This window comes from Nomascus leucogenys, chromosome 22a (genome assembly GCF_006542625.1).
Source record: "Nomascus leucogenys isolate Asia chromosome 22a, Asia_NLE_v1, whole genome shotgun sequence".
Lineage (NCBI taxonomy): Eukaryota > Metazoa > Chordata > Mammalia > Primates > Hylobatidae > Nomascus > Nomascus leucogenys.
In genome coordinates, this window is record NC_044402.1 from 110740225 (window position 1) to 110766264 (window position 26040).

Here is a 26040-nt window from a genome sequence, read left to right on the forward strand (position 1 = left end):
TGAATGGTTCTCAAATGGCTCCCAAATTCTATCACTGTATCACTGATATCTTTTTCTCCTAGGATCTTTTTTTTTTTCTTTGAGAGGGGGTCTTACTCTGTCTCAACCTCCTCGGCTCAAGTGATTCTCCCTCTTCAGCCTCCTGAGTAGCTGGGACCAAAGGGCACACCACCATGCCCAGCTAATTTTTTTAATTTTTACTTTTGTAGAGACAGGGTCTCACTTTGTTGCCTAGGTTGGTCTGAAACTTCTGGGCTCAAGCAATCTCTTGCTTCAGCCTCCCAAAGTGCTGAGATTACAGGTGTGAGCCACTGTGCCTGGCCTTCTCCTGGAATCTTTTGAAATTCTTCTTGATCTATATGAGAAAGCTTTTTCCCCAATCTTTTATCAACATAAAGTTTAAGTATTATTAATATTTGTCCCACATTTGGGCAATGTGAGCCTCACTTTGTCTTTTTCTGGTTTGATAAGGGCTGTTTGGAAGCTAAAACAACCTTTGCCATATTAGTGAGGGGGCATGCAAAATGAAATATAGAAGAAGCTACCACAGATCTTAAGTAATATATGTTGTAAATTTACTGTCTCCAAAACAACTTAGGTGAATTCAATTCCTGCCTGAGTCCTTAGATTTAATAGAATTAATGAATTGTCTTTGAGATATTGTTACCCATGGCATGACTCTGAAAAGAAGGGCTATAGAAGTCCCTTTTTACACACCTTGCTTCCATTGAGAATCCAGTCACTTCCATCCTTTTTAGCATTTGTTTTTATTCCCTGTAAGTCACTGTAATTGAAAGAAAAGATAAAAAAATCATCAAATGATAAAAATTAAATTATACAAATGATATAAGTATGTACGTAAATTAGATTATTCAAACTGGCTACACCATTATAAAATTGCTGAGTATTAAGAATGTTCACACAATTGCACTGAAAAACCATGCTGATCTATTATATTCTAAAGCACTTATACAAATGAATATATGATTAAGATTTATTATATAAATTAGCCAGATTTTATACAGTAGTATAACAAAGCCCAACTAACATTCGAGACCCCAATGGGACTCACATAACATTTCAAACCTCACTGCATCCCTGAGATTACGTGTCACCATGTACTTTGCTGCCTTTAAACACCTTGGTTCCTTCCCCTGTCTCTATTGATCAAAAATTTAGCTATTAGGCAGGGCATGGTGGCTCATGCCTATAATCCCAGCACCTTGGGATACTGAGGCGGGAGGACTGCTTGAGCCCAGAAGTTTGAGACCAGCCTGGGCAACAAAGCTAGACTCTATCTCTACAAAAAGTTAAAAAATTAGTTGGGTGTGGTAGCACATGCCTGTGGTCTCAGCTACTTGGGAGGCTGAAGTGAGAGGATCACTTGGGCCTGGGAGGTTGAAGCTGCAATGAGGCATGATCATGCCACTGCACTCTAGTCTCGGTAACACAGTGAGAATTTGTCTAAAAAAAAAAAAAGAGTATGTCTCAAATGCCATTTTTTTCTAACAAACCTGCTCTAAGTGTAGAATAGATTATTTTTCTAAATATGAAAGAAACAAATATTAGTAAATAAAATATTAAGAATACAGACAGCATTCCAAAGGAGAAAAATCATTTTAAAAATAATTTTATCTCCTAGAATGAACATTTTAAAGGTATATCTTTCCAATATCTTTCTATGGATATAACTATACATATATATGCATTTTCATAAAACTGGAACAATATAATATGATTTTGATCTGTTAACAATATCGAATGACTTCTTATTAGCTGAACAGAGCATCATCATGGATTTACCATAATTTAAAAAAATAATCCCTTATTGTTAAAACACTTAGGTCCCAATTTTTATTAATATCATATAATAAATAGCAGAGTGTGTAAATAGTCCACATTACTTGTGTAATTTTTCCAATTCGTCTTCTTTATGTGGGTGATATGGTTTGGCTCTGTGTCCCTACCCAAATCTCATGTTCAATTACGATCTTCAGTGTTGGAGGAGGGGGCCTGGTGGGCTGATTGGATCATGGGGATGGACTTTCCCCTTGCTGTTCTTGTGACAGTGAGCTACTTATCATGAGATTTGGTTGTTTAAAAGTGTGTAGCACATCTCCCTTCTCTCTCTTCCTGCTTCTCTGGCCATGTAGGACATGACTGCTTCCCCTCTGCCTTCTGCCATGATTGTAAGTTTCCTGAGGCCTCTCAAGCCATGCTTCCTATACAGCCAGTGGAACTGTGAGCCACTTAAACCTCTTTTCTTTATAAATTACCCAGTTTCAGGTATTTTTTATAGCAATGCAAAAACAGAGTAATAAATACAGTGGTGTTTATATTTTATGCCCCTCAGCATTTTTTTTTAAATTTTATTATTATTATACTTTTAAATTTTAGGGTACATGTGCACAATGTGCAGGTTTGTTACATATGTATCCATGTGCCATGTTGGTGTGCTGCACCCATTAACTCGTCATTTACATTAGGTATATCTCCTAATGCTATCCCTCCCCCCTCCTCCCACCCCATAACAGTCCCCAGTGTGTGATGTTCCCCTTCCTGTATCCATGTGTTCTCATTGTTCAATTCCCACCTATGAGTGAGAATATGCAGTGTTTCATTTTTTTGTCCTTGCGATAGTTTACTGAGAATGATGATTTCCAGTTTCACCCCTACAAAGGACATGAATTCATCATTTTTATGGCTGCATAGTATTCCATGGTGTATATGTGCCACATTTTCTTAATCCAGTCTATCGTTGTTGGACATTTGGGTTGGTTCCAAGTCTTTGCTATTGTGAATAGTGCTGCAATAAACATATGTGTGCATGTGTCTTTATAGCAGCATGATTTATAGTCCTTTGGGTATATACCCAGTAATGGGATGGCTGGGTCAAATGGTATTTCTAGTTCTAGATCCCTGAGGAATCGCCACGCTGACTTCCACAATGGTTGAACTAGTTTACAGTCCCACCAACAGTGTAAAAGTGTTCCTATTTCTCCACATCCTCCCCAGCACCTGTTGTTTCCTGACTTTTTAATGATCGCCATTCTAACTGGTGTGAGATGGTATCTCATTGTGGTTTTGATTTGCATTTCTCTGATGGCCAGTGATGATGAGCATTTTTTCACGTGTTTTTTGGCTGCATAAATGTCTTCTTTTGAGAAGTGTCTGTTCATGTCCTTCGCCCACTTTTTGAAGGGATTGTTCGTTTTTTTCTTGTAAATTTGTTTGAGTTCATTGTAGATTCTGGATATTAGCCCTTTGTCAGATGAGTATGTTGTGAAAATCTTCTCCCATTTTGTAGGTTGCCTGTTCACTCTGATGATAGTTTCTTTTGCTGTGCAGAAGCTCTTTAGTTTAATTAGATCCCATTTGTCAATTTTGGCTTTTGTTGCCATTGCTTTTGGTGTTTTAGACATGAAGTCCTTGCCCACGCCTATGTCCTGAATGGTATTGCCTAGGTTTTCTTCTAGGGTTTTTATGGTTTTAGGTCTAACATGTAAGTCTTTAATCCATCTTGAAGTAATTTTTGTATGAGGTGTAAGGAAGGGATTCAGTTTCAGCTTTCTACATATGGCTAGCCATATGTAGCCAGCACTATTTATTAAATAGGGAATCCTTTCCCCATTGCTTGTTTTTGTCAGGTTTGTCAAAGATCAGATAGTTGTAGATATGCGGCATTATTTCTGAGGGCTCTGTTCTGTTCCATTGATCTATATCTCTGTTTTGGTACCAGTACGAGGCTGTTTTGGTTACTGTAGCCTTGTAGTATAGTTTGAAGTCAGGTAGCATGATGCCTCCAGCTTTGTTCTTTTGGCTTAGGATTGACTTGGCAATACTGGCTCTTTTTTGGTTCCGTATGAACTTTAAAGTAGTTTTTTCCAATTCTGTGAAGAAAGTCATTGGTAGCTTGATGGGGATGGCATTGAATCTATAAATTACCTTGGGCAGTATGGCCATTTTCACGATATTGATTCTTCCTACCCATGAGCATGGAATGTTCTTCCATTTGTTTGTATCCTCTTTTATTTCATTGAGCAGTGGTTTGTAGTTCTCCTTGAAGAGGTCCTTCACGTTCCTTGTAAGTTGGATTCCTAGGTATTTTATTCTCTTTGAAGCAATTGTGAATGGGAGTTCACTCATGATTTGGCTCTCTGTCTGTTATTGGTGTATAAGAATGCTTGTGATTTTTGTACATTGATTTTGTATCCTGAGACTGCTGAAGTTGCTTATCAGCTTAAGGAGATTTTGGGCTGAGACAATGGGGTTTTCTAGATATACAATCATGTCATCTGCAAACAGGGACAATTTGACTTCCTCTTTTCCTAATTGAATACCCTTTATTTCTTTCTCTTGCCTGATTGTCCTGGCCAGAACTTCCAACACTATGTTGAATAGGAGTGGTGAGAGAGGGCATCCCTGTCTTGTGCCAGTTTTCAAAGGGAATGCTTCCAGTTTTTGCCCATTCAGTATGATATTGGCTGTGGGTTTGTCACCACTAGGCCTGTCCTAAAAGAGCTCCTGAAGGAAGCACTAAACATGGAAAGGAACAACCAGTACCAGCCACTGCAAAAACATGCCAAATTGTAAAGACCGTCGAGGCTAGGAAGAAACTGCATCAACTAACGAGCAAAATAACCAGCTAACATCATAACGACAGGATCAAATTCACACATAACAATATTAGCTTTAAATGCAAATAGGCTAAATGCTCCAATTAAAAGACACAGACTGGCAAATTGGATTAAGAGTCAAGACCCATCAGTGTGCTGTGTTCAGGAAACCCATCTCACGTGCAGAGACACACATAGGCTCAAGATAAAGGGATGGAGGAAGATCTACCAAGCAAATGGAATACAAAAAAAGGCAGGGGTTGCAATCCTAGTCTCTGATAAAACAGACTTTAAACCAACAAAGATCAAAAGAGACAAAGAAGGCCATTACATAATGGTAAAGGGATCAATTCAACAAGAAGAGCTAACTGTCCTAATTATATATGCACCCAATACAGGAGCACCCAGATTCATAAAGCAAGTCATGAGTGACCTACAAAGAGACTTAGACTCCCACACGATAATAATGGAAGACTTTAACACCCCACTGTCAACATTAGACAGATCAACGAGACAGAAAGTTAACAAGGATACCCAGGAATTGAACTCAGCTCTGCACCAAGCGGACCTAATAGACATCTGCAGAACTCTCCACCCCAAATCAACAGAATATACATTTTTTTCAGCACCACACCACACCTATTCCAAAATTGACCACATAGTTGGAAGTATAGCTCTCCTCAGCAAATGTAAAAGAATAGAAATTATAACAAACTGTCTCTCAGACCACAGTGCAATCAAACTAGAACTCAGGATTAAGAAACTCACTCAAAACCGCTCAACTACATGGAAACTGAACAACCTGCTCCTGAATGACTACTGGGTACGTAACAAAATGAAGGCAGAAATAAAGATGTTCTTTGAAACCAACGAGAACAAAGACACAACACACCAGAATCTCTGGGACACATTCAAAGCAGTGTGCAGAGGGAAATTTATAGCACTAAATGCCCACAAGAGAAAGCAGGAAAGATCCAAAATTTTTTTTTTTTTTTGAGACTGAGTTTTGCTCTTGTTGCCCAGGCTGGAGTGCAATGGCACAATCTCGGTTCATTGCAACCTCTGCCTCCCCAGTTCAAGTGATTCTCCTGCCTCAGCCTCCCCAGTATCTGGAATTACAGGCGTATGCCACCATGCCTGGCTAATTTTTTTGTATTATTAGTAGAGACGTGGTTTCACCATTTTGGCCAGGCTGGTCTTGAACTCCTGACCTCACATGATCTGCACACCTTGGCCTCCGAAAGTGTTGGGATTACAGGCATGAGCCACCGCATCTGATTGCATTTTTTTTTTTTAAAATCACTCTCTGTATTAGGCTAAATAATGACCCTAAAGATATCAGGTCCTATACCCTAGAGGCTGTTCTACCTTACATGGAAAAAGAGTCTTGCAGATGTGATTAATTTAAGGATGTTGTGATAGAGAGATTATCATGAATTATCTGGATGAGCCCTAAATGCGAATGTCCTTATAAAAGAGAGGTAAAGAGAGATTTCATAGACAGGAGAGAAAGCAATGTGACCACAAGGGCAAAGACTGCAGTGATGAGGCAACAAGGCAAGGAACGCCAACAGCCACCAAGAAATAGAAGAGGAAAGGAGTGGATCCTCCCCTATAACCTCTGGAGGAAGCGTGGCCCTCCTGATACCTTGATTTGGGCCCAACAATACTGATTCTGGACTTTTAGCCTTCAGAACTGTTAAGAATAAATTTCTGTTGTCTTAAGCCACCAAGTCTCTGATAATTTGTCACAGATGCCATAAGGCAACAAATATACTCTCTTAGAGCCATTTACTTTGAATTTCAATTATAATAAAAAGGAATTATCTTTCCCACCTACTGCACTTATCTGACTCAAGTTTTTTGAGAACACGTGGTGTATCAAGATCATATTTATATGCTCGGTGCCTAGCATGCTGCTTTGTACATAACAGGCACTCAATAAACATTTGTTAAATTATATTATTAAAATGCCAAGTATACAGAAAAGAATTAATATAGCAGGCCTGAGACTGCTATCCTTAGAAAGGCCTGTTACAACATTGTCCGTGGCTAGCATCTGAGAATCTGGATTTCAGGAGAGTTCCCACCATTCCCAGTACTCATGAGGGTGGCTTACTGTCTGAACTGTTTGCGCAAACAATTTGGCTTATGCTGAATACCTGCTTTCCTTTTAGGGATCCGAACTTTTGGTACCTGCCAGGCAGAGGGTGCCTATATGACCAACCTCCACTATAAACAAGAGACTGTGCCTGGCCTGAATGCTATTGTATTCTAACATTATATTTTTCATCATAAGTATGCATAAAGTATCAGTAACTAACGTCTGTACATAGTTTATTAAAACAATTCTTCCATGGCTGGGTGCAGTGGCTCACGCCTGTAATCCCAGCACTTTGGGAGGCCAAGGCAGGTAGATCACCTGAGGTTAGGAGTTCAAGACCAGCCTGGCCAACCTGGTGAATCCCTGTCTCTACTACAAATACAAAAATTAGCTGGGTGTGGTGGTGGGCGCCTGTAATCCCAGTTACTTGGGAGGCTGAGGCAGGAGAATAGCTTGAGCCTAGGAGGTGGAGGTTGCAGTGAGCCGAGATCACGCCATTGCACTCCAGCCTGGGTGACAACAGTGAGACTCTGTTTAAAAAAAAAAATTCTTCTATACAGGGACATATCAAAGGAAATAAAGGTAATGATATAGCTCAGTTTGTAAATTTTTCCTAAATTTTTGAATGTTATATATGAAATATTAAAAATGAAAAAGTATACTACTTAGTAAAGCCAACAAGTTAGACCCTCACAATAATCTTCTTAAGTATCATTTTCTCAATTTCATTGATAAGAGACATTGAAGCTCAGAGATTTTTACCCAAGATCACACAGCTGGTGTCAGAACACTCTGGCTCCAATGCTGTCAACAATTTGCTCTACGAACTTGGTTAAAATACTTCATTTATTATTTTCTGTTTCCTTCTTATATAGAAATCATATCTCTGTATTCCATATATCTTATTATAATAGCCATATAATAAAATCAACATGAGATCAGGTGCAGTGGCTCACACCCATAATCTTAGCACTTTGAGAGGCTGAGGCAGGAGGAATGCTTGAGTCCAGGAGTTTGAGACCAGCCTGGGAAATATAGTAAGACCCCATCTCTATTTCTTTAAAAAATAATAAAATAAAGTAAACATGAAAGCATTTATAAAATGCTAAAGTAATACAACATACAAAGATACATAATTATATATAGTGAAGCTTTCCTCCATGGAAGGGGAAAGGGCCAGTGAAATTCTGGATGTTTTTCAGCAATTGCAACATTTTTTTCTGTGGAGGCCAAATCAAACCAAAAATACAGACAGTGCTCAATCAATCTCTGAGGGCAGGCAAAATGAACCATATTCCATCTTCTATCTTCTTTTCTTCCCACATGCTTTTCCCTACCGTAATTCCATAATTCCTCAACACTCTATTACTCTTCTTCATCTGTGGCTTGTCTCTGTTCTTATATTCTCTTACCCACATGGGCTCTTTGCTCATCTCTCTAAATACCTGACTTATTTACTATCCTCTCATGACTTTCAATGACCTTCCAAAAAAAGAAAGAAAGAAAGAAAGAAAGAAAGAAAGAAAGAAAGAAAGAAAGAAAGAAAGAAAGAAAGCAATCTGCTTATTTTCTCCATCTTCATTCTCAGGTTTCCTTATTAATTATATACACTTAACCACAGAAGATAAGGCCAGAGACTTTAAACAAAAATCACATGAACCTTTGTTTGCATGTCTAAATTAGAGATAAATCAAGATTTCATTTATTCTATAGCCTCTTTTTGAGAGCTAACATGCAATGAGCTGGAAGTGGAACATGCTAACCACACAGCTAATACAACTCAATCTGAATATTGGCAGTCAGCCGGGTAGTTAATGAAATTAAAAGCAAATTTTAAGGAAGAAGGTTAAATTTCTACTTGTTTAGATCACACTTGTAGGCAACAGAAGTGAACAGAAACCTTTAATCTTTGACAAAATTGTAGTATTGACCTATAATTAGGGATTTATATCTTAAAAAGATAAATACAATGTAAAGATATTGCAAGTCATGCTATAGAATATTAAGAGATTTAAAAATAAATAACACTGTCAGAAAAGAAAATGTTACAATAAAAAAGGAGGGCCTGACCTCCGCAAAAACAATTCCTGGATTTTTCACTTACCACTTCTTTGGCATCTTTAAGTTCTTCCTTTGCACTATTTGCTTTCTGTTGACCCACAAGTTGCTGCTGTCTTTAACATAAATAATTTCCCTTGCCAGTTAGCCTCAAACCACTGCCCCCTCTCTACATTTCCTTTTACTACTCAGCTCTGAGCAAGATTACTTTGTGTTCCCTGTCTCTGTTTTCTCAATAACCATCTCACTCCCATAAAAAGTACTTCTGCCCCTCCACCCCACTGAAATCACAAAGGATCATCAGGCCTGCCAGAACCTCTTCTCCATTCTCAACATCACGGTGGCCTTGACATTACTAACTTCTTTCTCCTTTCCTACAGTCTTTCCAACTGACTTCTCTTCCTACTCATGTCTAGATTTCTTTAAAACTCTCAATCCTTCTGTCTCTCTTGCTCCATCTTCTTTTGTACAGTTCCAAATGAAACATAATGCCCAGATTTTTCTCCTTGGTCCCTTTTTTGTGTTTCATTTTTCCTCTTGAGGATCAGGTCCCACTCTGTGGAAGCTCTTTCTCCCATTCTTAAAAAACTGGTTCCTTCTCATTTGTCAAATCTCAGTTTAAATACAAACACTTTTTATAGGCTTTTGTTAGCATTCACATCTAAATTTGTTTTTCCTTATCCCACCAAACACAAACATACCATTAGTCTGCAGCACAGTACTTCGTTTCCTTCACAGTACTTCGTTTCCTTCACAGTACTTATAATAATTTATAATTACAAAAATATATACTTGCTTATTTCTTGCCCTTCTCCTCAGTAAGCACAGGGGCCACATCTGTTTTGTTCACTACTGTATACCTGGCACACTGAAGACACTTATGAAATAACCAGCAAATAACTCAATATGTGATCTTATTCATTCCAACTGTATCAACTCTTATAAATGAAAGACTTTTAAAACCTATTGCTACTCCATCCTTGTCTCCAGAATTCCAAATATACCTTTGTAACGAACTGCTTGGTATTTACATGTGAATCTCATCCTACACCTAAAATTCATTATGGTGAAAATTCAACTTACACACTACCATTTTCTTTGCACAAAACTGTGTTAGTATCTCAAACATAGCATACATTATAATCCGCTTTATTGTTATTTTCCGACTTGAGGTCATGAATTATCCTGTGTTCATCTTTGCCTTCCTCCTAGCATATAGCTCAGTCTGTGTATTCACCAAGTACTGAGAAAATGTTAAGGCACTGCTTCCAAGAATCCAAAGCCAACTAAATATTAACTTACCTTCCAGCTCCAGGCTCTGTCATTGCCAGTGCACCAATACATTTGCCTGCAGTCATCTGGGGAATAAAGTGCTTAATCTGTTCTTCTGAGCCATGGTTTGTAATATAGGACATGACAATACCTGAATGAATACTAAAACCTGGGCCTGAACAATTTGAATAAGCTCTTAGAATGAAAAAAGAAGAAAAATTAGAGCACAAAATAGCAATTAAAAAACGACTACTATAACAACAATGTATTAAAGGTCCTATCAAATTGTTTGGTAGTGGCCTATCTCATCACAAACCTATGACATTCCTGAGTGTTTTCTCTTTTTGTTTTTACTAATTTTAAAATTTCTGGTTCCAACACAATAACAGTGGTCTACCAGAGTTCAATGAACACTTATTTAATTGAGAGATAAAATATTTTAAAATATGAATCACCTGCAGTTGTATTCCTCTAACACAGTGGAATAACTGTATTCCTCTAATTATCTTTGCCATAAGGATATATTCTAATAAGATGGAGTCTTGGTAAAACAAAGAAACAAAAGAACAAAAATAAAAAATAAAAAAGCAAAAAATAGAAAAAAAGAAAAAAAAGGACCAAAAAACAAAACATGGAGTCATGGAGTGAATTTTGTACTTTGCTATTTTCTTGTAAAATTATGACACACATACACACACACAAATAAAAATTTAAAATTTAAAAATAAATTATGTGACACAACAAAATCCTATTTTTTACATATATTTTAATCTTAAATAGCTGCAAAATATTCCAAGTTGTTTATGTACTATAATTTACTTATCCATTCTCCCACTGCTGGATGTTTAGATTGCTTCAACATTTGGATAACTGTGACCTAACATGACAATGATTTCTGAACACAGCATCTATTTTTCCTATTAAATTATTTACTTAGGATAAATTCCCCAAAGTGGCATTCTATGTCAAAGAGCAGGAACATATTTTTTTAAATATGTTTTCACCTTTTTATTCCCCCCAAAATTTATTGTTCTAATTTATAATGCCACCAATAGTGTATGTCACTTTCACTGCAATCTTGTCAGCACTGGGTATTAGGATTTTTCATTTTCACTAATATTATAGATACTCAAAATGATACTTCCAGATCAGTTTAATTTGCATTTGATTGTTACTAAGGATGAACTTTTCTCATTCAAAAAAACCTATTTGCATTTCTTTTTTGATGAATTATTGCTTCAAATCTTTGCCCATTTTTCAACTGCAATCTTTATTTGTTCTTGTATACTAAAATTCTAGTATATTTGATGGAAATATATTTCTACTCTGCTATTCTCTTTCAAATATCTTTTCTAAGGGGGAAAAGTAACCATAAGCATTGACAGGAAAAAAAAAACTATCTCTTTAATTTTCAATAGTACCTATTTTGGCAACTTAAAAGGATTTTCCTATTATCCCACATTCAAAAAATGTGCAAGAGTGCATGAGGGGTATAATCTTTTACATTTTACACTGAATTTTCAATCTTCCAAGATTAGAAAACGTTTATTTGTTTGTTTGTTTGGTCATTTCAGAAAGGTGAGTGGTGTGTTTACAAAACAAGACTCAACCTTAAAGGTGTCCATACTTACTGCTCCTCCCAGACAATAGCTGCGGAGTACAAATCCCCTCCAATTCCACCAAGATGCTCTGCAATATTGACACCAAGCAGTCCTTGTTTTCCAGCTTTTTCCCAAACCTCCCTACTTACTTCTCCAGCTTTCTCCCATCTGCAAATAACAAATATTTTAAATTCAGAGAATTTTTAAATATTATTTAAATGGCCACAACTTTGAACTTATGAATGATTTTGTGCAGAAATGCATTCTTAATTTAAGGTAATTATTTACATTAGCCATATGCTTCTATTTGCCTCTGACTCTTTTATCACTTCTCTTCCTCCTTTTTTCTGCTTTTTTTTTTTTTTGAGACAGGGCTGCGACCCAGGCTGGTGTGCAGTGGCACAATCATGGATCGCTGCAGCCTCAAAATCCTGGGTTCAAGCAATCCTCCCACCTCAGCCTCTTGAGCAGCTAAGACTTTAGGCACCTGCCACAAGGCCAGGCTAATTAAAAAAAAATTTTTTTTGTAGAGACAGTGTCTTATTATGTTGCCCAGGCTGGTCGTGAACTCCTGGCCTCAAGTAGTCCTCAAACCTTAGCCTCCCAAATCGGTAGGATTACAGGTATGAGCCACTGCACCCAGCCCTCTCCTCTTATTCATATTTGCCATTGTCTTTCCCCATCCTGACTATTTATTGGACTTGAAAATTATACTCACTGATATTCATTGATGTAGTTTTGCTCAGCTGGTACTCTTACATGCAAGCTTAGTTATGGCATGTTGTCATGGGAATTTGCCTAACCTGTATTGTAAAAGGCAATTCTCCTTGGCATATTTCCTTAAAGTGCTGAACTTATGGGACAAGCATACAAAAGCTGACAAAGTAGGGCACCTCATTACAGTTTAAATAGGAAGAACAGGAGAGCAGAAGCACCTTGCACCATAGCTCTATATCAAATTAACTTCTGAAAACATTAGACATTTGTGTAAGGTAGGCAACCTCAGGTTTTCTTCTTTAAAAATGAGAATGGCAGAATGAGGAAACAGATGGCTAGTTGGAGATAGTGAAAAAATATCTGAGACTTTTTGTGTTTTTAAGTGGATTATAGTTAGTAAGATATGGGGTATTTGAAGATACTGACACCACAAAAATTTTTAAGACTTGGATTATCATGTGTGTTTTGAATACAGTTCTTGCTTAAAGTAGCTTTGGAAATATTTTTATTATTGACTTAAAATTTGTCAGCTCCTATTATTTTATTTCAAAGCCTTCTTAACATTTTTTCTGGAACAAAATTTAAAAGCAGTGAAGAAATAAACAAAAGCGATCCTACCAGAGCAAGGTGTACTATGTGTCTCTTGTCTTTAATAAGCTGGTTGAAGCCCGATGCGGTGGTTCACATCTGTAATCCCAGCACTTTGGGAGGCTAAGGCAGGAGGATCACTTGAGCCCAGAAGTTCAAGGCTGCAGTGAGCTATGATCATGCCCCTGCACTCCAGCCTCGGCAGCACAGTGAGACCATGTCTTAAAAAACACACAAGCCGGGCACGGTGGCTCACGCTTGTAATCCCAGCACTTTGGGAGGCCGAGGCGGGCGGATCACGAGGTCAGGAGATCGAGACCACGGTGAAACCCCGTCTCTACTAAAAATACAAAAAAATTAGCCGGGCGTGGTGGCGGGCGCCTGTAGTCCCAGCTACTCGGAGAGGCTGAGGCAGGAGAATGGCGTGAACCCGGGAGGCGGAGCTTGCAGTGAGCCGAGATTGCGCCACTGCACTCCAGCCTGGGCGACAGAGCGAGACTCCGTCTCAAAAAAAAACAAAAAAAAAACACACAAACAAACAAACCCTCAAAAAACAGAAGCTAGTTGCTTTTCACCGAAGACTAATCATGGCTTCTGGCTTCTGAGTTTAGCTTATTTTGGTCATTCTTACCAAGAAGGTATTAGTAAAAACCTAATGGAAGTTACTTTTAATGCTATTTTAAAACCATTCTAAATGTTGTAAAGAACAGATGTTTCTGTACTTTATGGCAGTTCAATTTACAATTATTTTACTTATGATGGTGCAAAAGCAATACACATTCAGTCGAAAACATGCTTACTTCAAGTAGCCATATAACCATTTTGTTTTTCACTTTCATTAGAATATTTAATATATTACATGAGTTATTTAATACTTTACTACAAAGTAGACATTGTGTTAGATGATTTTGCCTAACTGTAGGCTTATGTAATTGTTTTGAGCATGTTTAATGTAGGCTGGCCTAAACTATGGCATTTAGTAGGCTAGGTGTGTAAAACCTCACAAACCTATGATGTTCCTGAACCATTTCTCTCTTCATTTTTACTAATCTTCTAAATTCTGCTTCTAACATAATAACGGTGCTGAGAATTTTTTTGTTTTTATAATAACATAAGAATAACATAATAACAATGCATTTTTGACTTATGATATTTTCAACTTGTAACCCCATACTAAATTGAGGAGCATCTGTACTAGCATTGAGTGAATTTTGGAAATGAAGCAAAATCTTATTGTAATAGAAATGATAAGTTTCCGGTCAATAAAATAATAGTAATTAATTAATCAAGAACTATCCAGAGGTAACCAATTGCTTACCAAGGTTTGCATTGTGCTGACTTTTTGGGTTTTTACAGTTTAATTAATTCATGAAGCAGAAAAAGAAAGACTATGAAATTGACTAGTATTTTGTTACCACTTACCCATGGTTTTCAAAAATACTACTCTTAGACTAAGATGGAAATTTTCAAATTTTCTTATTAGTGTATAGCACATTTTAAAATTCATTTAAAAAGCTCTAAGAATCCTGGGATCTTATAGTGTTATGGTGAAGAGCAGTAAAAATGTTAATAAAGCCCTGAACATACTATGTTTTCTGTATAGCAATATATGGCATTCTAGGAAATGGTCCTATCATACCCCTAGTATACATTACATTAGAGGAAAATGTGCCACTTACTCTGAGTGATGAGGAATCACTTCTTCTTGGAAAAACTTCCTTACACTTTTCCGGAAAATGTCATGCTCTGGAGAAAAGATTCTTCGAATTCCTATATCTGTTAATTTTTTAGCAGAAGGAGTTTCTAGACGTTCTTCCCCTCCGGAATGAGAACATCTTAAAAAAAATATATGCAATAGGAAAAGTAAGTGAATTGTTACTCTTCATATCCAAATTAGTGCCACTGAACCACATGGATTTCTTTCACAGAGAAACTTGAGAGGCAAGTAGAAAGAGTTTGAATTATGACAAAGCTGGGTTCAAATTTGAGTGCCACCAGTTTTGATGGAATCTGCCTCATGTAGCTGGAATTAAGAAGTACCTTATCATTATTCAACTCAGTCTCTATCTCCAAATCCTTAAAGAAGATGATGCCTAGAACTAACCACAGGTCTGACTTGAGGTGAAATGCAGTATTGTCAGGTGACATATGGATTACATTATGTAAAATTCAAATAGTACAATAGAGTAATACTGATAAATTTTCATATCATGTACAATGTTTAAAATAATGTAAAGCCTCCAAAACTAGTATTTTAACCAGATTCACACAATTTCAAATTGCAGGTGTATAAGATGCAAACCATGTTGATGTAATCACCACATTACAAACCCAATCTGGGTGGAGATAAAAATACCCATCAATCTCTGATAAAGATTCTGTAAAATGGAATTATTTAAGACCTACTCCCATCCCTCCCACACCAAGCTTCAAATGAGACTCTTTTGTAGTTCCTTTAGTTCAGTGGTCTTCAGCCTTTTTTACCCTTGAAGTACCCCTGAAAGAAATTTTGAAAATCTATGCATCATTTTGTATATTTTCAAGTTCACATCTAAAAAACTTATCATATATTCAAATCTTGCCAAAGGATGCTTTTTCTATTTTGCATTAAATTCTAATTTAGTGTATTTCTTCCTTAGTTGGACCCTGCCTTTTCTTTTCTAGTCCTTACCCAGAAAAGATCTATTTCATGTAACTAATCAAAGTAGACTTAAAGGGTTTTTTAAAAAATAACTTATTACTATTACATGTTTCTTCCTATTTTTTTTTCATTTGTTTGTTTGAGACGGAGTCTGGCTCTGTCGCCCAGGCTGGAATGCAGTGGTGCAGTCTTGGCTCACTGCAACCTTCGCCTTCCCGGTTCAAGCCATTCTTCTGCCTCAGCCTCTGTAGTAGCTGAGATTGCAGGCGCCTGCCACACATACCCAGCTAAGTTTTGTATTTTTAGTAGAGACGGGGTTTCACCATGTTGACCAGGTTGGTTTTGAACTCTTGACCTCAAGTGATACACCCATCTCGGCCTCCAAAGGGCTGGGACTACAGGCATGAGCTATTGCGCCCAGTTGCTATTACAACTTATTTCTAAGGTTTCCCTAATTATCATTTTTTTTGTGGCTTATTCATTCATTTAGTTAGCAAATATTTACGAGTGCCAATTCTGTGCCAGGCACTGTTCTAGTAACTTGGGATACAATAACGAACAAAGGACTAAGATGAGGACAAAGATCTTGGCTTTTAAGCTTACATTCTAACAAAGGGAGACTGAATAAACAATAAACTATAGATATGCAAATTATATAATACCTTAGATGGTGGTAAGTATTATGGAAAAAGAAAAGTAGAGAAGGGATCAGGAGTATGTGCCTGCGGGGAGGCAGAGACAGAGAGGTTGCTGTATGAAATAATGTAGTAGGCGGGGCTTGGTGGCTCACACCTGTAATCCCAGCATTTTGGGAGGCCGAAGCATGAGGATTGTTTAAGCTGAGGAGTTTGAAACCAGTCTGGGCAACATAGTGAGCCCTGTCACTAAAAACAAACAAAAAAAAAAAAAAAAGAAAGAAAAAGAAAAAAGAAAAGAAAAAGAAAAAAGAAAAGAAAAAGAAAAAAAATACTGCAGTCAGGGTAGGGTAAACCAGAAAGGTGAGATTTGAGCAAACCCTTGAAGGTGATAGAGTTAGCCAGGCATACCTCTAGAGTAAAAGAGTTTTAGGACAAAAGAACAACTAGAGCAAAGGCTGTATGTCTGAACAGTGTCTGATGTGTTCTAGAAAGAGCAAGGAGGCAAGTGTAGCCAGAGTGGGCTGAGAAGAGTAGATGAGGTCAGAGATTCTAGGAAGAAGAGATAACAGGGGACCAGGACATGCAGGGGACCTTGACCATTGTCCTGTTGCATCAAATAAACTAACATCTACTTTATCCCTATAATGGAAATGATCGGCTCCTTTTTCTTGCTAGTAGAGATAAAACTATAAAGCACGTATTTGTCCATATAGATTTTCCATACTTGAGAGTTTCCCTCAGAAAAAAAATATGCTGAGATTAGGAAACTGGGGCTGTAAGACACTGAATCATTTGTCAACATAATAAGTAAATAATAGAGCCAGAATTTAAAATTGAGTCTTACTGGATATTAAAATTGAATAGCCTATACTGTGTTAAGGAAATCTCTGCAATATTTTTAAGTAAAATACATAAAGACACAGGACAGCAAAAGAAATGCCAAAAGAATAAAGACTTTCAGGTCAATCAAAAGTGGTCAAGAGAGAATACGCAGAGGGAAGAAAATCAAAACACTTGGCAGGGAGTTTATTGCAACACGTATTTCTCAGTCTAAAGATGAAGAAATCTGTAATGGAAAAATTGGCTTTTTTTTCTCTAAGGCAATAAACTGCAACTAATCTTATTGGCTAGGCTATTTTTTTTTTTTTTAAGTCTCCTACATTTTAAAAGGGAGACAATCTCCACCAGCACCTTCCACACATTTATAACCTGGAAGCTGGTTATAAATACACAATCTCAGGGCCCATCCCAGACCCACTGAATCAGAAGCTGTATTTTAACAAGATTCCCAGGTGATTCCTTTGCACATTAAAGGTCAAAAAGCTGTTACAACAAAACTGTAGCCCCCCAGCCCATTCAGAGGGTCTCTCAGGTCTCCCTTTTTCCAGTGTTCTCTATGTCAGGCCTCTGAGCCCAAGCTAAGCCATCATATCCCCCGTGACCTGCACGTACACATCCAGATGACCAGTTCCTGCCTTAACTGATGACATTCCACCACAAAAGAAGTGAAAATGGCCTGTTCCTGCTTTAACTGATGACATTGTCTTGTGAAATTCCTTCTCCTGGCTCATCCTGGCTCAAAAGCTCCCCCACTGAGTACCTTGTGACCCCCCACTCCTGCCCACCAGAGAACAACCCCCCTTTTTCCTTTACCTACCCAAATCCTATAAAACGTCCCCACCCCATCTCCCTTCCCTGACTCTCTTTTCGGATTCAGCCCGCCTGCACCCAGGTGAAATAAACAGCCATGTTGCTCACACAAAGCCTGTTTGGTGGTCTCTTCACACCGACGCCCATGAAACTCTATTTGAGGGTAGATTTTCTTGCCATGCTGCAATCAAACTAACTTACACCAATGGATAATACAGAAGCAGATGTAGTTATCTGGTTATCTTTTATTATGCCAGACATTAAGGGAGTTGTAAAAATGTAAAACAATGTCACTCTTTTCACTTTTTTTCTGTTTGCTTAGGAAAAGTTATTTTTCATAAAAACTGTCATTTATGTTAACATGTAATGAGCTTCTTATTGTAACTTTTAAATAAACTAAATATTTGTAAAATTTCTCAGTCATGTAGATACCTTTTGATAACGACAGACAGATAGATATAACCTACATAAACATTTGAGGTCCTGTAAGTTTAAGAGCATAAGGGCTGTTATCAAAAAGTTTGAGGCAGCACTTTGGGAGGCCGAGGTGGGCAGATCACGAGGTCAGGAGTTCGAGCCCAGCCTGGTCAATATGGTGAAACCCCTGTCTCTACTAAAAAGATCAGCCGGGTGTGGTGGAGCGTGCCTGTACTCCCAGCTACTCAGGAAAGCTGAGGCAGGAGAATTGCTTGAACACGGGAGGCGGAGGTTGCAGCAGTGAGCCAAGATCGCGCCACTGCACTCCAGCCTGGGCTACATACAGAGTGAGACTCCGTCTCAAAAAAAAAAAAAAAAAAAAAGTTTGAGGATCACTGTCTTTTAATGTTCCAAGGAAGAGTTAAGTATGTATCCTAAAGAAAAGTCACCTTCTCAATGACGTCTTCCCAAATCTCCCCAGGAAAAGTAGGCATTTTGTTTCATAGCTCTCAAAGAAAATTAGAGTACCTTACACCAATGCCGTCATTCGCAAATTTGCCAGTTCCTTCACCCTCATTAAATAATGAATTCTCCATGCTTCCAATTTGTTTACCCAGTGAATAGATTTTATGCATCAGACAGTATCTGAAACTTTTGATCATATTATAAACACCACCTTAGTAGTCACTGAATTACTTAGACTCTTCATTAATCCTCTGTAGTTAGATTTGTTGATAAATCTAAAGCTAATTTCTTTGTTTAATGGAACCCTCGCCAGGTCATTTCTAGCCCAGCTTGTCCTGGACACTTCTGGTCCGCGCCGCAGCCGGGGCACTGAGTCCGGGTCCCAAGTTCACTACTGCGCGGCGAGTCTAAGCCGTGGGGAACGCCGGGTTCACAGCTCAAACTGGGACATAGATCGCAGCCCGCGCTCCTGCAGCCGGGCCCAGGGGGTGACCACCTCCTCCCAAAACGCAGGCTCCCCGGTCTCACTGCAGGCCGCTGAACTAGACGGGCTGGACTGGGGCTCCGGAATGAGCTTCTGGAGAAATCTTTCGGCTTTCCCCGACGTGGGCTCGGGGTCTGTTCTCGGGGCGGCACGGCTGACACCCCTTTTTCCTCCGCCCCGAAGCTGGTTGCACCCAGTCCGCGGCATCCAGGAAAGGAGGCCAGCTCTAGCCCCGCGCCGGAGTGGCGGAGCACTCCCAGCCGCGCGCGCACCGCCCCGCTTCAAGCCAGCGACAGGAGTGACTCGCTGCCCCGCCCCACAGCCTCCGGGCCTGCAGCCGCGGAAGTCCCGGCTGGCACTCACCGGGCGGGGGGCAGCGGGCGCGGCGCACAGTGGCCGCCCAGGACGCGTAGGGACCCTCGGAGAAGGCGCGCGGCCATGTCCGAAACACTAGGGGCGGCGGGGCGACGGAGGCGACTCGGGGCAGGGTCCCCGGGAGGGAGGACGATCAGCTGAGGCGTCCACCTGTGGTATCCTCCCAAAAAAGCGCTCGCACACGCCCTGATAAAGGCGCTGCGCGCGCTCTTCCGGAGCCCCAACGACACCACAGGCTGGTCGCGAGGGAACACGCCCCTCTTGGCTGTCAGCAATAGGATTTTACAGCGAAACTGCTGCTTTTGCTTGCAGCATTCTTTCTTGTTTATCTAAGCAGCTCTGAGCCTTTTTAGAGTCCTGAAGCGCTTTGAGTAACGGATGAAAGCTATGGAGCCCCCAAATACGCGCAAATACCTAACCATAAAAATGTACATGAAGTTTATTTTGTAACGTTGGAAATTGATTTACTTAAAGTGGGCAACTGAATAGTTTGAGCAAACCCTTGAAGGTGATAGAGTTAGCCAGGCATAGCTCTGGGAGCCCGTGCTATTTATTGGTAATAGCAAGTAGAACGAATTAATCCGCTACAGGATTTAGTAGAGACAGGATTTCACCATGTTAGCCAGGATGGTCTCGAGCTCCTGACCTGGTGATCTCCCGCCTCGGCCTCCCAAAGTGCTGGGATTACAGGCATGAGCCACTGTGCCCAGCCCGTTCTGTTAATTCTTAAAGGTCCAAGTTCAAGTACATCTGTTGAACAATTACTCTCGCCCTCATTGACATTTCAACTAATAAAAGCATGCCCTGTAGAACTCTCAGCTAAAAGATGTGAAATATCCCTCAAGAGAAACATAAATGGCTCAAAGGGTTCATGAAATCCTGGGTGATTTGCCTAAACTATCTGGGTACTTTGCTTGACTTTTCATTTAATTTTAGCACAGCTAATTCTACATTCATAAACATATTTGTTCTTATTTCACAAAAGGAAACATACTAGAAAAAAACTGATAAACATTATGCTAACCAAATGTGATTCAAATTAGCTTCACCAAGAATGGAACAAACTAGCATCAGAGACACCTGTATTGAAAGGAACACCACATTATTTATATACTGTTAGGAAAAAAGGCTGAGGGTTGGGAAGAAAGCTTGCATGACTGACATAATGTCTTCTGGAATGTGTTTAGACTTGCTGGCTCCTTGCTTCTAGCCCTCCTAGGCCCCTATTCCCATTATCTCAAGTAGCAGAACATGTTCCATACAAATGTAAACCTCCATTTACTCACCTGTAAATGAAGAATAACAACATCTATGTCATAGGGTTGTTGGGAAGATTTTTCAGATAACGGAGGTCAGGTGGTTGGCACAAAGACGGGAATACAATAAACATTTGATAAATGGTAATTATTGTTGTCATCATTGAGAAATACTCATATTTTGCAGCAGACAAAAGAAAGAGCAAATCCTTAAAAAAAACCCTCTGCTTTGTGCATTCCAATGCCTGTTCAATTAGAAGGCAAATGTTCAAGAAAAGGAACTGCTTATGCTTTTCCTCTGATACCTGGTAGTAAATGTCATGGACTACATGGTCCTTTCTAAACCCCATGAAAATGCCAGCTTCTTTAACCCAAATAACTGCCTGTGTCTGTATCTGTATCTGTATCTGCCTGTTTATAAATGTATAAAAAGCGAGTGATTAGAAATTATATATATTTTTATATTTGTTTTGAAGAATACCTTGATGACATATTGAGAAACTGAAATTGGCATCTGTTTTGTTAAATGTGTCTGAAATATTTTTTCCCTTATAGAGGACAACGGTCTCAAAACTTGTTACTGCTTTATGTTTTGGAACATTTTCTTTAAAAAAAAAAATAAGCAATTTAAGTATCTCTAACCAACAATTTTGACAGTAAACTTTATTGTCAGGATTAAGAATGGATTTTTTTAAGCTTCAAACTTCAAACCCTAATCTACTTCTAAATTGCTTCTCTATGAGCCATACCTATAACATAATATGACCAAAATATTAGTCATACACATTTATAAGGAAAAACTGCTCAAAGTAAAAAAAAAGTTATAAAATTTATCTTCTAGGGCTCTCCTGTTTTTTTTTTTTATAGTCATTGTATACAGAGCTCATTAGAAAAAGTATTTATTTATTCTCTCTGGTGCAAAGGAAAACTTAACTAATCAAGTATAGAAGTGTTGCATAAGTTTTAGTGCATTACAGTCTTAGACCAAAGAAATCTAAGCATCTGTAATTCTGTAATATAGATCTTGGACAATGTCAGAAGGATGATTGCTAAACCATTTTGCTTGCATAATACAGAATTATTCCTCTTCATAGCTGATTTGTATTTAGGGTAAGATAAGCCTTCATGGGAAGATTTTTGCTGGGAATACATGTCCTTTGCCATAGTAACTCCACCTGGTCTCCATTTAACAATCTTTTAAGGCAAGACACGGTGGCTCACTCCTGTAATCCCAATACTTTGGGAGGCCAAGGCAGGTGGATTGCTTGAGTCCAGAAGTTCTAGACCACGCTCTGGGAAACATGGCAAAACCCTGTATCTACAAAAAATTAGCCAGGCTTGGTGGCCTATGCCTGTAGTCCCCGCTACTCAGGAGGCTGAGGTGCAAAGATCACCTGAGCCCAGGAGATCAAGGCTGCTGTGAGCCGAGATTGCGCCATTGCAGTCCAGCATGGGTGACAGAGTGAGACCCTGTCTCAGAAACAAACAAACAGAAAAAACCAAAACACAACACTTTTAGCTTTATTTGAGTACATAGGTTAAACATTATTTCCATAGAAACCTGAATGTATTTGCTTAAACTCCACATGAAACTGAAAGTTCTTACTTCTGTAAAGTACATTCCTTGGATGATAGGTGTCTTTATCAAAGGGAAAATATTTAGTCAAATTAATCTATAATTTAATGTTAATATTGTTGAGTGTCAGCTTATGAACTAAAACCATGTGGGCCATGAATCACATTTTTTTTTTTTTTTTTTTGAGACGGAGTCTCGCTCTGTCGCCCAGGCTGGAGTGCAGTGGTGCAATCTCGGCTCACTGCAAGCTCTGCCTCCCGGGTTCACGCCATTCTCCTGCCTCAGCCTCTCCGAGTAGCTGGGACTACAGGCGCCCGCCACCACGCCCAGCTAATTTTTTGTATTTTTTAGTAGAGACGGGGTTTCACTGTGGTCTCGATCTCCTGACCTCGTGATCCGCCCACCTCGGCCTCCCAAAGTGCTGGGATTACAAGCGTGAGCCACCGCGCCCAGCCCATGAATCACATTTTTAATTCAAGAGATTTACTTATTTTCTTTCAAAACTACCCATCCTGTGCTTATCTCAATTTGCTGCAAACTCCTTCAACCTCCCATCTCCTCTCTCAAATATATCTACTTGCCCATCCTTCCTTTCTTTCAATCAAGACAAAGAAGCATCTGCTCTGTTCAAACAATTATCAGCCTTGCTCTTACATCTATACTTAACAGCTGACTCCCTTCTTATCCCAGGTGCACATAAACATATACCACATTTCCAACAGCAGAGTGCAATACTACAGTATTAATTGACAAAGAACTGCAGTGGTTTGTGGAAGTAGATAGGAATTCTATCATCTGTGACCACCAAAAATTTCTCCCATAGTCTTAGAATTTTTATAAAATATTTTTTATATGTAAATTTTTGATCTCTCTGAAACTTATTTTGGCATACTGATACTTTTTTTCCCCTGATAATTAACCATTTTTCCCAGCACCATTTATTAAATAATTGTCTTAATTGGTTCGGGCTGCTATAACAAAATACCATAGACTGGGTGGCTTATAAGCAACTGAAATGTATTTTTCACAGTTCTGGAAGCCGGGAAGCCTGAGATCAAGGTACTGGAAGATTGATGTCTAGTGAGGGGCCACTTTCTCATAGAAAGCAGGTTTCTCACTGTAACCTTACATGACTGAAGGGAAGAGGGATCTCTTTGGGGGTCTCTTTTATAAGAACACTAATCCCAATCATGAAGGCTCTACTTTCATGACCTAATTACCTCCCAAGGACTCCACCTTTTTTTTTTTTTTTGAGATGGAGTTTCGTTCTTGTTGCCCAGGCTGGAGTGCAATGGCAAGACCTTGGCTTACCGCAACCTCCACCTCCTGGGTTCAAGAGATTCTTCTGCCAGAACCTCCGGCATAGCTGGGATTACAGGCATGCGCCACCACGCCCAGCTAATTTTGTATTTTTAGTAGACACTGGGTTTCTCCATGTTGGTCAGGCTGGTCTTGAACTCCCGACCTCGGGTGATCCGCCCACCTAGGTCTCCCAAAGTGCTGAGATTACTGTCGTGAGCCACTGTGCCCGGCCAACTCCACCTTTTAATACCCTTGATGAGACAGGATGGTGCTCTTGACCCCCTTTGCAGGCAGGAACTGGAGTGGGTCATTTCATTCAACCCATCACTGGCCACTCCTTGTGGGAGAGAGTATGCAAGCGACCAAGTGTGGAAACTTGAGTGAACTGAATGCTGGAATCCGCTGGGTGTTCCTCTCTGGTGGGAGCAGGCTCCGTGTGAACCCTGTAGTGGTGTTCAAGCGTATTCAACCAATGCTCTTTCAGCTCTGCATCCAGGATGGCCAAGTGCCAACCAGCTCAGTGGAGGGTCAGGGTGGCAGCCCCTGCCCTCTCGGCACCTGGGTTCTTGCCCGGCATCCAGGAAGAATCAGGTCACATGAACTGTTTGAAAGGTGATGAATGCGGAAGACTTTACTGAGCAGTGCTGGCTCTCAGTGGAAAGGGAAACTGGAAAGGGGATGGAAAGGTGATCACTCCCTGAAGCCCAGCCGTCTTCAGCTGGGCCCCTCTCTGAAGCCACAAGGTCTGAAGTTAGTCATGTCTACCTGTAGTCTCTGACACTCAGTTGTTTCTCTATTTGCCCCTCAGCCCCTTGTATCATTGATGTCCAGCCACTTGTATCACTGATGCCCAGCTGCTTGTGTTGCCGTGCCAGCTGAAGTCTTTCATGGGCATAAGATAGAGGCAGGGGCAGGCCAAAAAGGCAATATTTGGGCAGAAAAACAGAGTCAGTTGTCTTCACTTAGGGCTGAGGTTTCAAGCTTAAGGGTGGGGTTTACCCAGGAGTCCAGCCCTTCCGTATCATTGGGAGTTAGGATTTCTCAACATACGAATTTTCAGGGGGACATAAACATTCAGTTCATTGCAATAATCCATGTTTTCTACTGATTTAAAATATGACCTCTATCGTTTGCATTCCCTTATGTATTTAGGTCTATTTGTAGACTTTTCTATTTCACTCATCTGCTTGTCCATTAATTCATTCAACAAGTATTTATTGAAAGCCTTATACATGCCTACATGCTAGGTGATCTTCCAGATATTATAAACAGAAATGAACAAAGCCCTTTTTTTTTAGACGGAGTTTCGCTCTTTCGTCCAGGCTGGAGTGAGGTGGCACCATCTTGGCTCACTGCAACCACCACCCTCCAGGTTCAAGTGATTCTCCATTGCCTCAGCCTCCCAAGTAGCTGGGATTGTAGGTGCCTGCCACCACACCTGGCTAATTTTTGTATTTTTTTTAAGTAGAGATGGAGTTTCACCATGTTGGCCAGGCTGGTCTCAAACATAGCATATTTTTTAAACCTGTGGAACTTGTCTGTGGAGACGGACAAAAGCAAATAAATATAAATCAGGTGCTTAGAGTGCAATGGAGCTAAGCCTGTATCTATTCACAAGCTAATTACCCACGTTTTCATTATTTTGAACTTTGATCTAGAAAATGAGAGTTGGAAACACGGAGGAAAAGACAGAGAGAGAGTGGGGTTGGGGTAGAGAGGGGGGAGAGTAAATGGGTTCAATCAACCAGATAATATTAGTATAATCCTGAACAAGTTGCTTATCTCAGATCTCAGATTTCTCAACTGAGAAATGGAGATACCTCACAAGATTGTTGTAAGGATAAAAGAAATGTTTGTAAAACACCCCACTCATAACAAACACTATTATCCTTAATATTTTTTTTTCCTTCTTATATTTTAGGTGGATAAAACCTCGTATGCATCAACTACCTCTCTTTCAAGATGGAATTTTCAGAACACATGGTCTGGGATTGGAGCTGGAGCTTGGAAATACTGAGTGGGTGAGAAAGACTTCATTGTTTTGTGACAAATTGTTGTGAAAAAAGCCCACTTCTGCCTGAAGATCCAAGCCCAAGGCCTTTCTGGCCCCAGGGATTTTGGGATTCTTAAGAGCAAAAGAAGGAAAGAAAACGTGAGAGACTTTGGTACTGGGTACGAGCATGAAAAGAGAAGGATTGGTAAAAAAACATCTCTTGGGAGCTTCTGCTGTGATGCGAGGGGTAAGTCCTGCCATCCTAGGGCAAACTTCATAAAAGAGGG

The 26040-nt window shown here is 39.5% G+C and overlaps 1 protein-coding gene across 1 annotated transcript in view; it reads right to left on the reverse strand.

The window, feature by feature from the left end:
- ACADL (acyl-CoA dehydrogenase long chain) overlaps positions 1 to 19918 on the reverse strand; it is a 41444-nt gene extending 21526 nt beyond the window's left edge. The window contains exons 1-5 of the mRNA XM_003254021.2: positions 19615 to 19918; positions 14636 to 14791; positions 11682 to 11819; positions 10081 to 10245; positions 718 to 784 (exon numbers count right to left, since the gene is read on the reverse strand). Coding sequence (XP_003254069.1) covers positions 718 to 784; positions 10081 to 10245; positions 11682 to 11819; positions 14636 to 14791; positions 19615 to 19691 — 603 coding nt within the window. The 5' untranslated portion in view covers positions 19692 to 19918. The remainder of the gene's footprint in view (positions 1 to 717; positions 785 to 10080; positions 10246 to 11681; positions 11820 to 14635; positions 14792 to 19614) is intronic.
- Positions 19919 to 26040: the final 6122 nt, after the last annotated feature.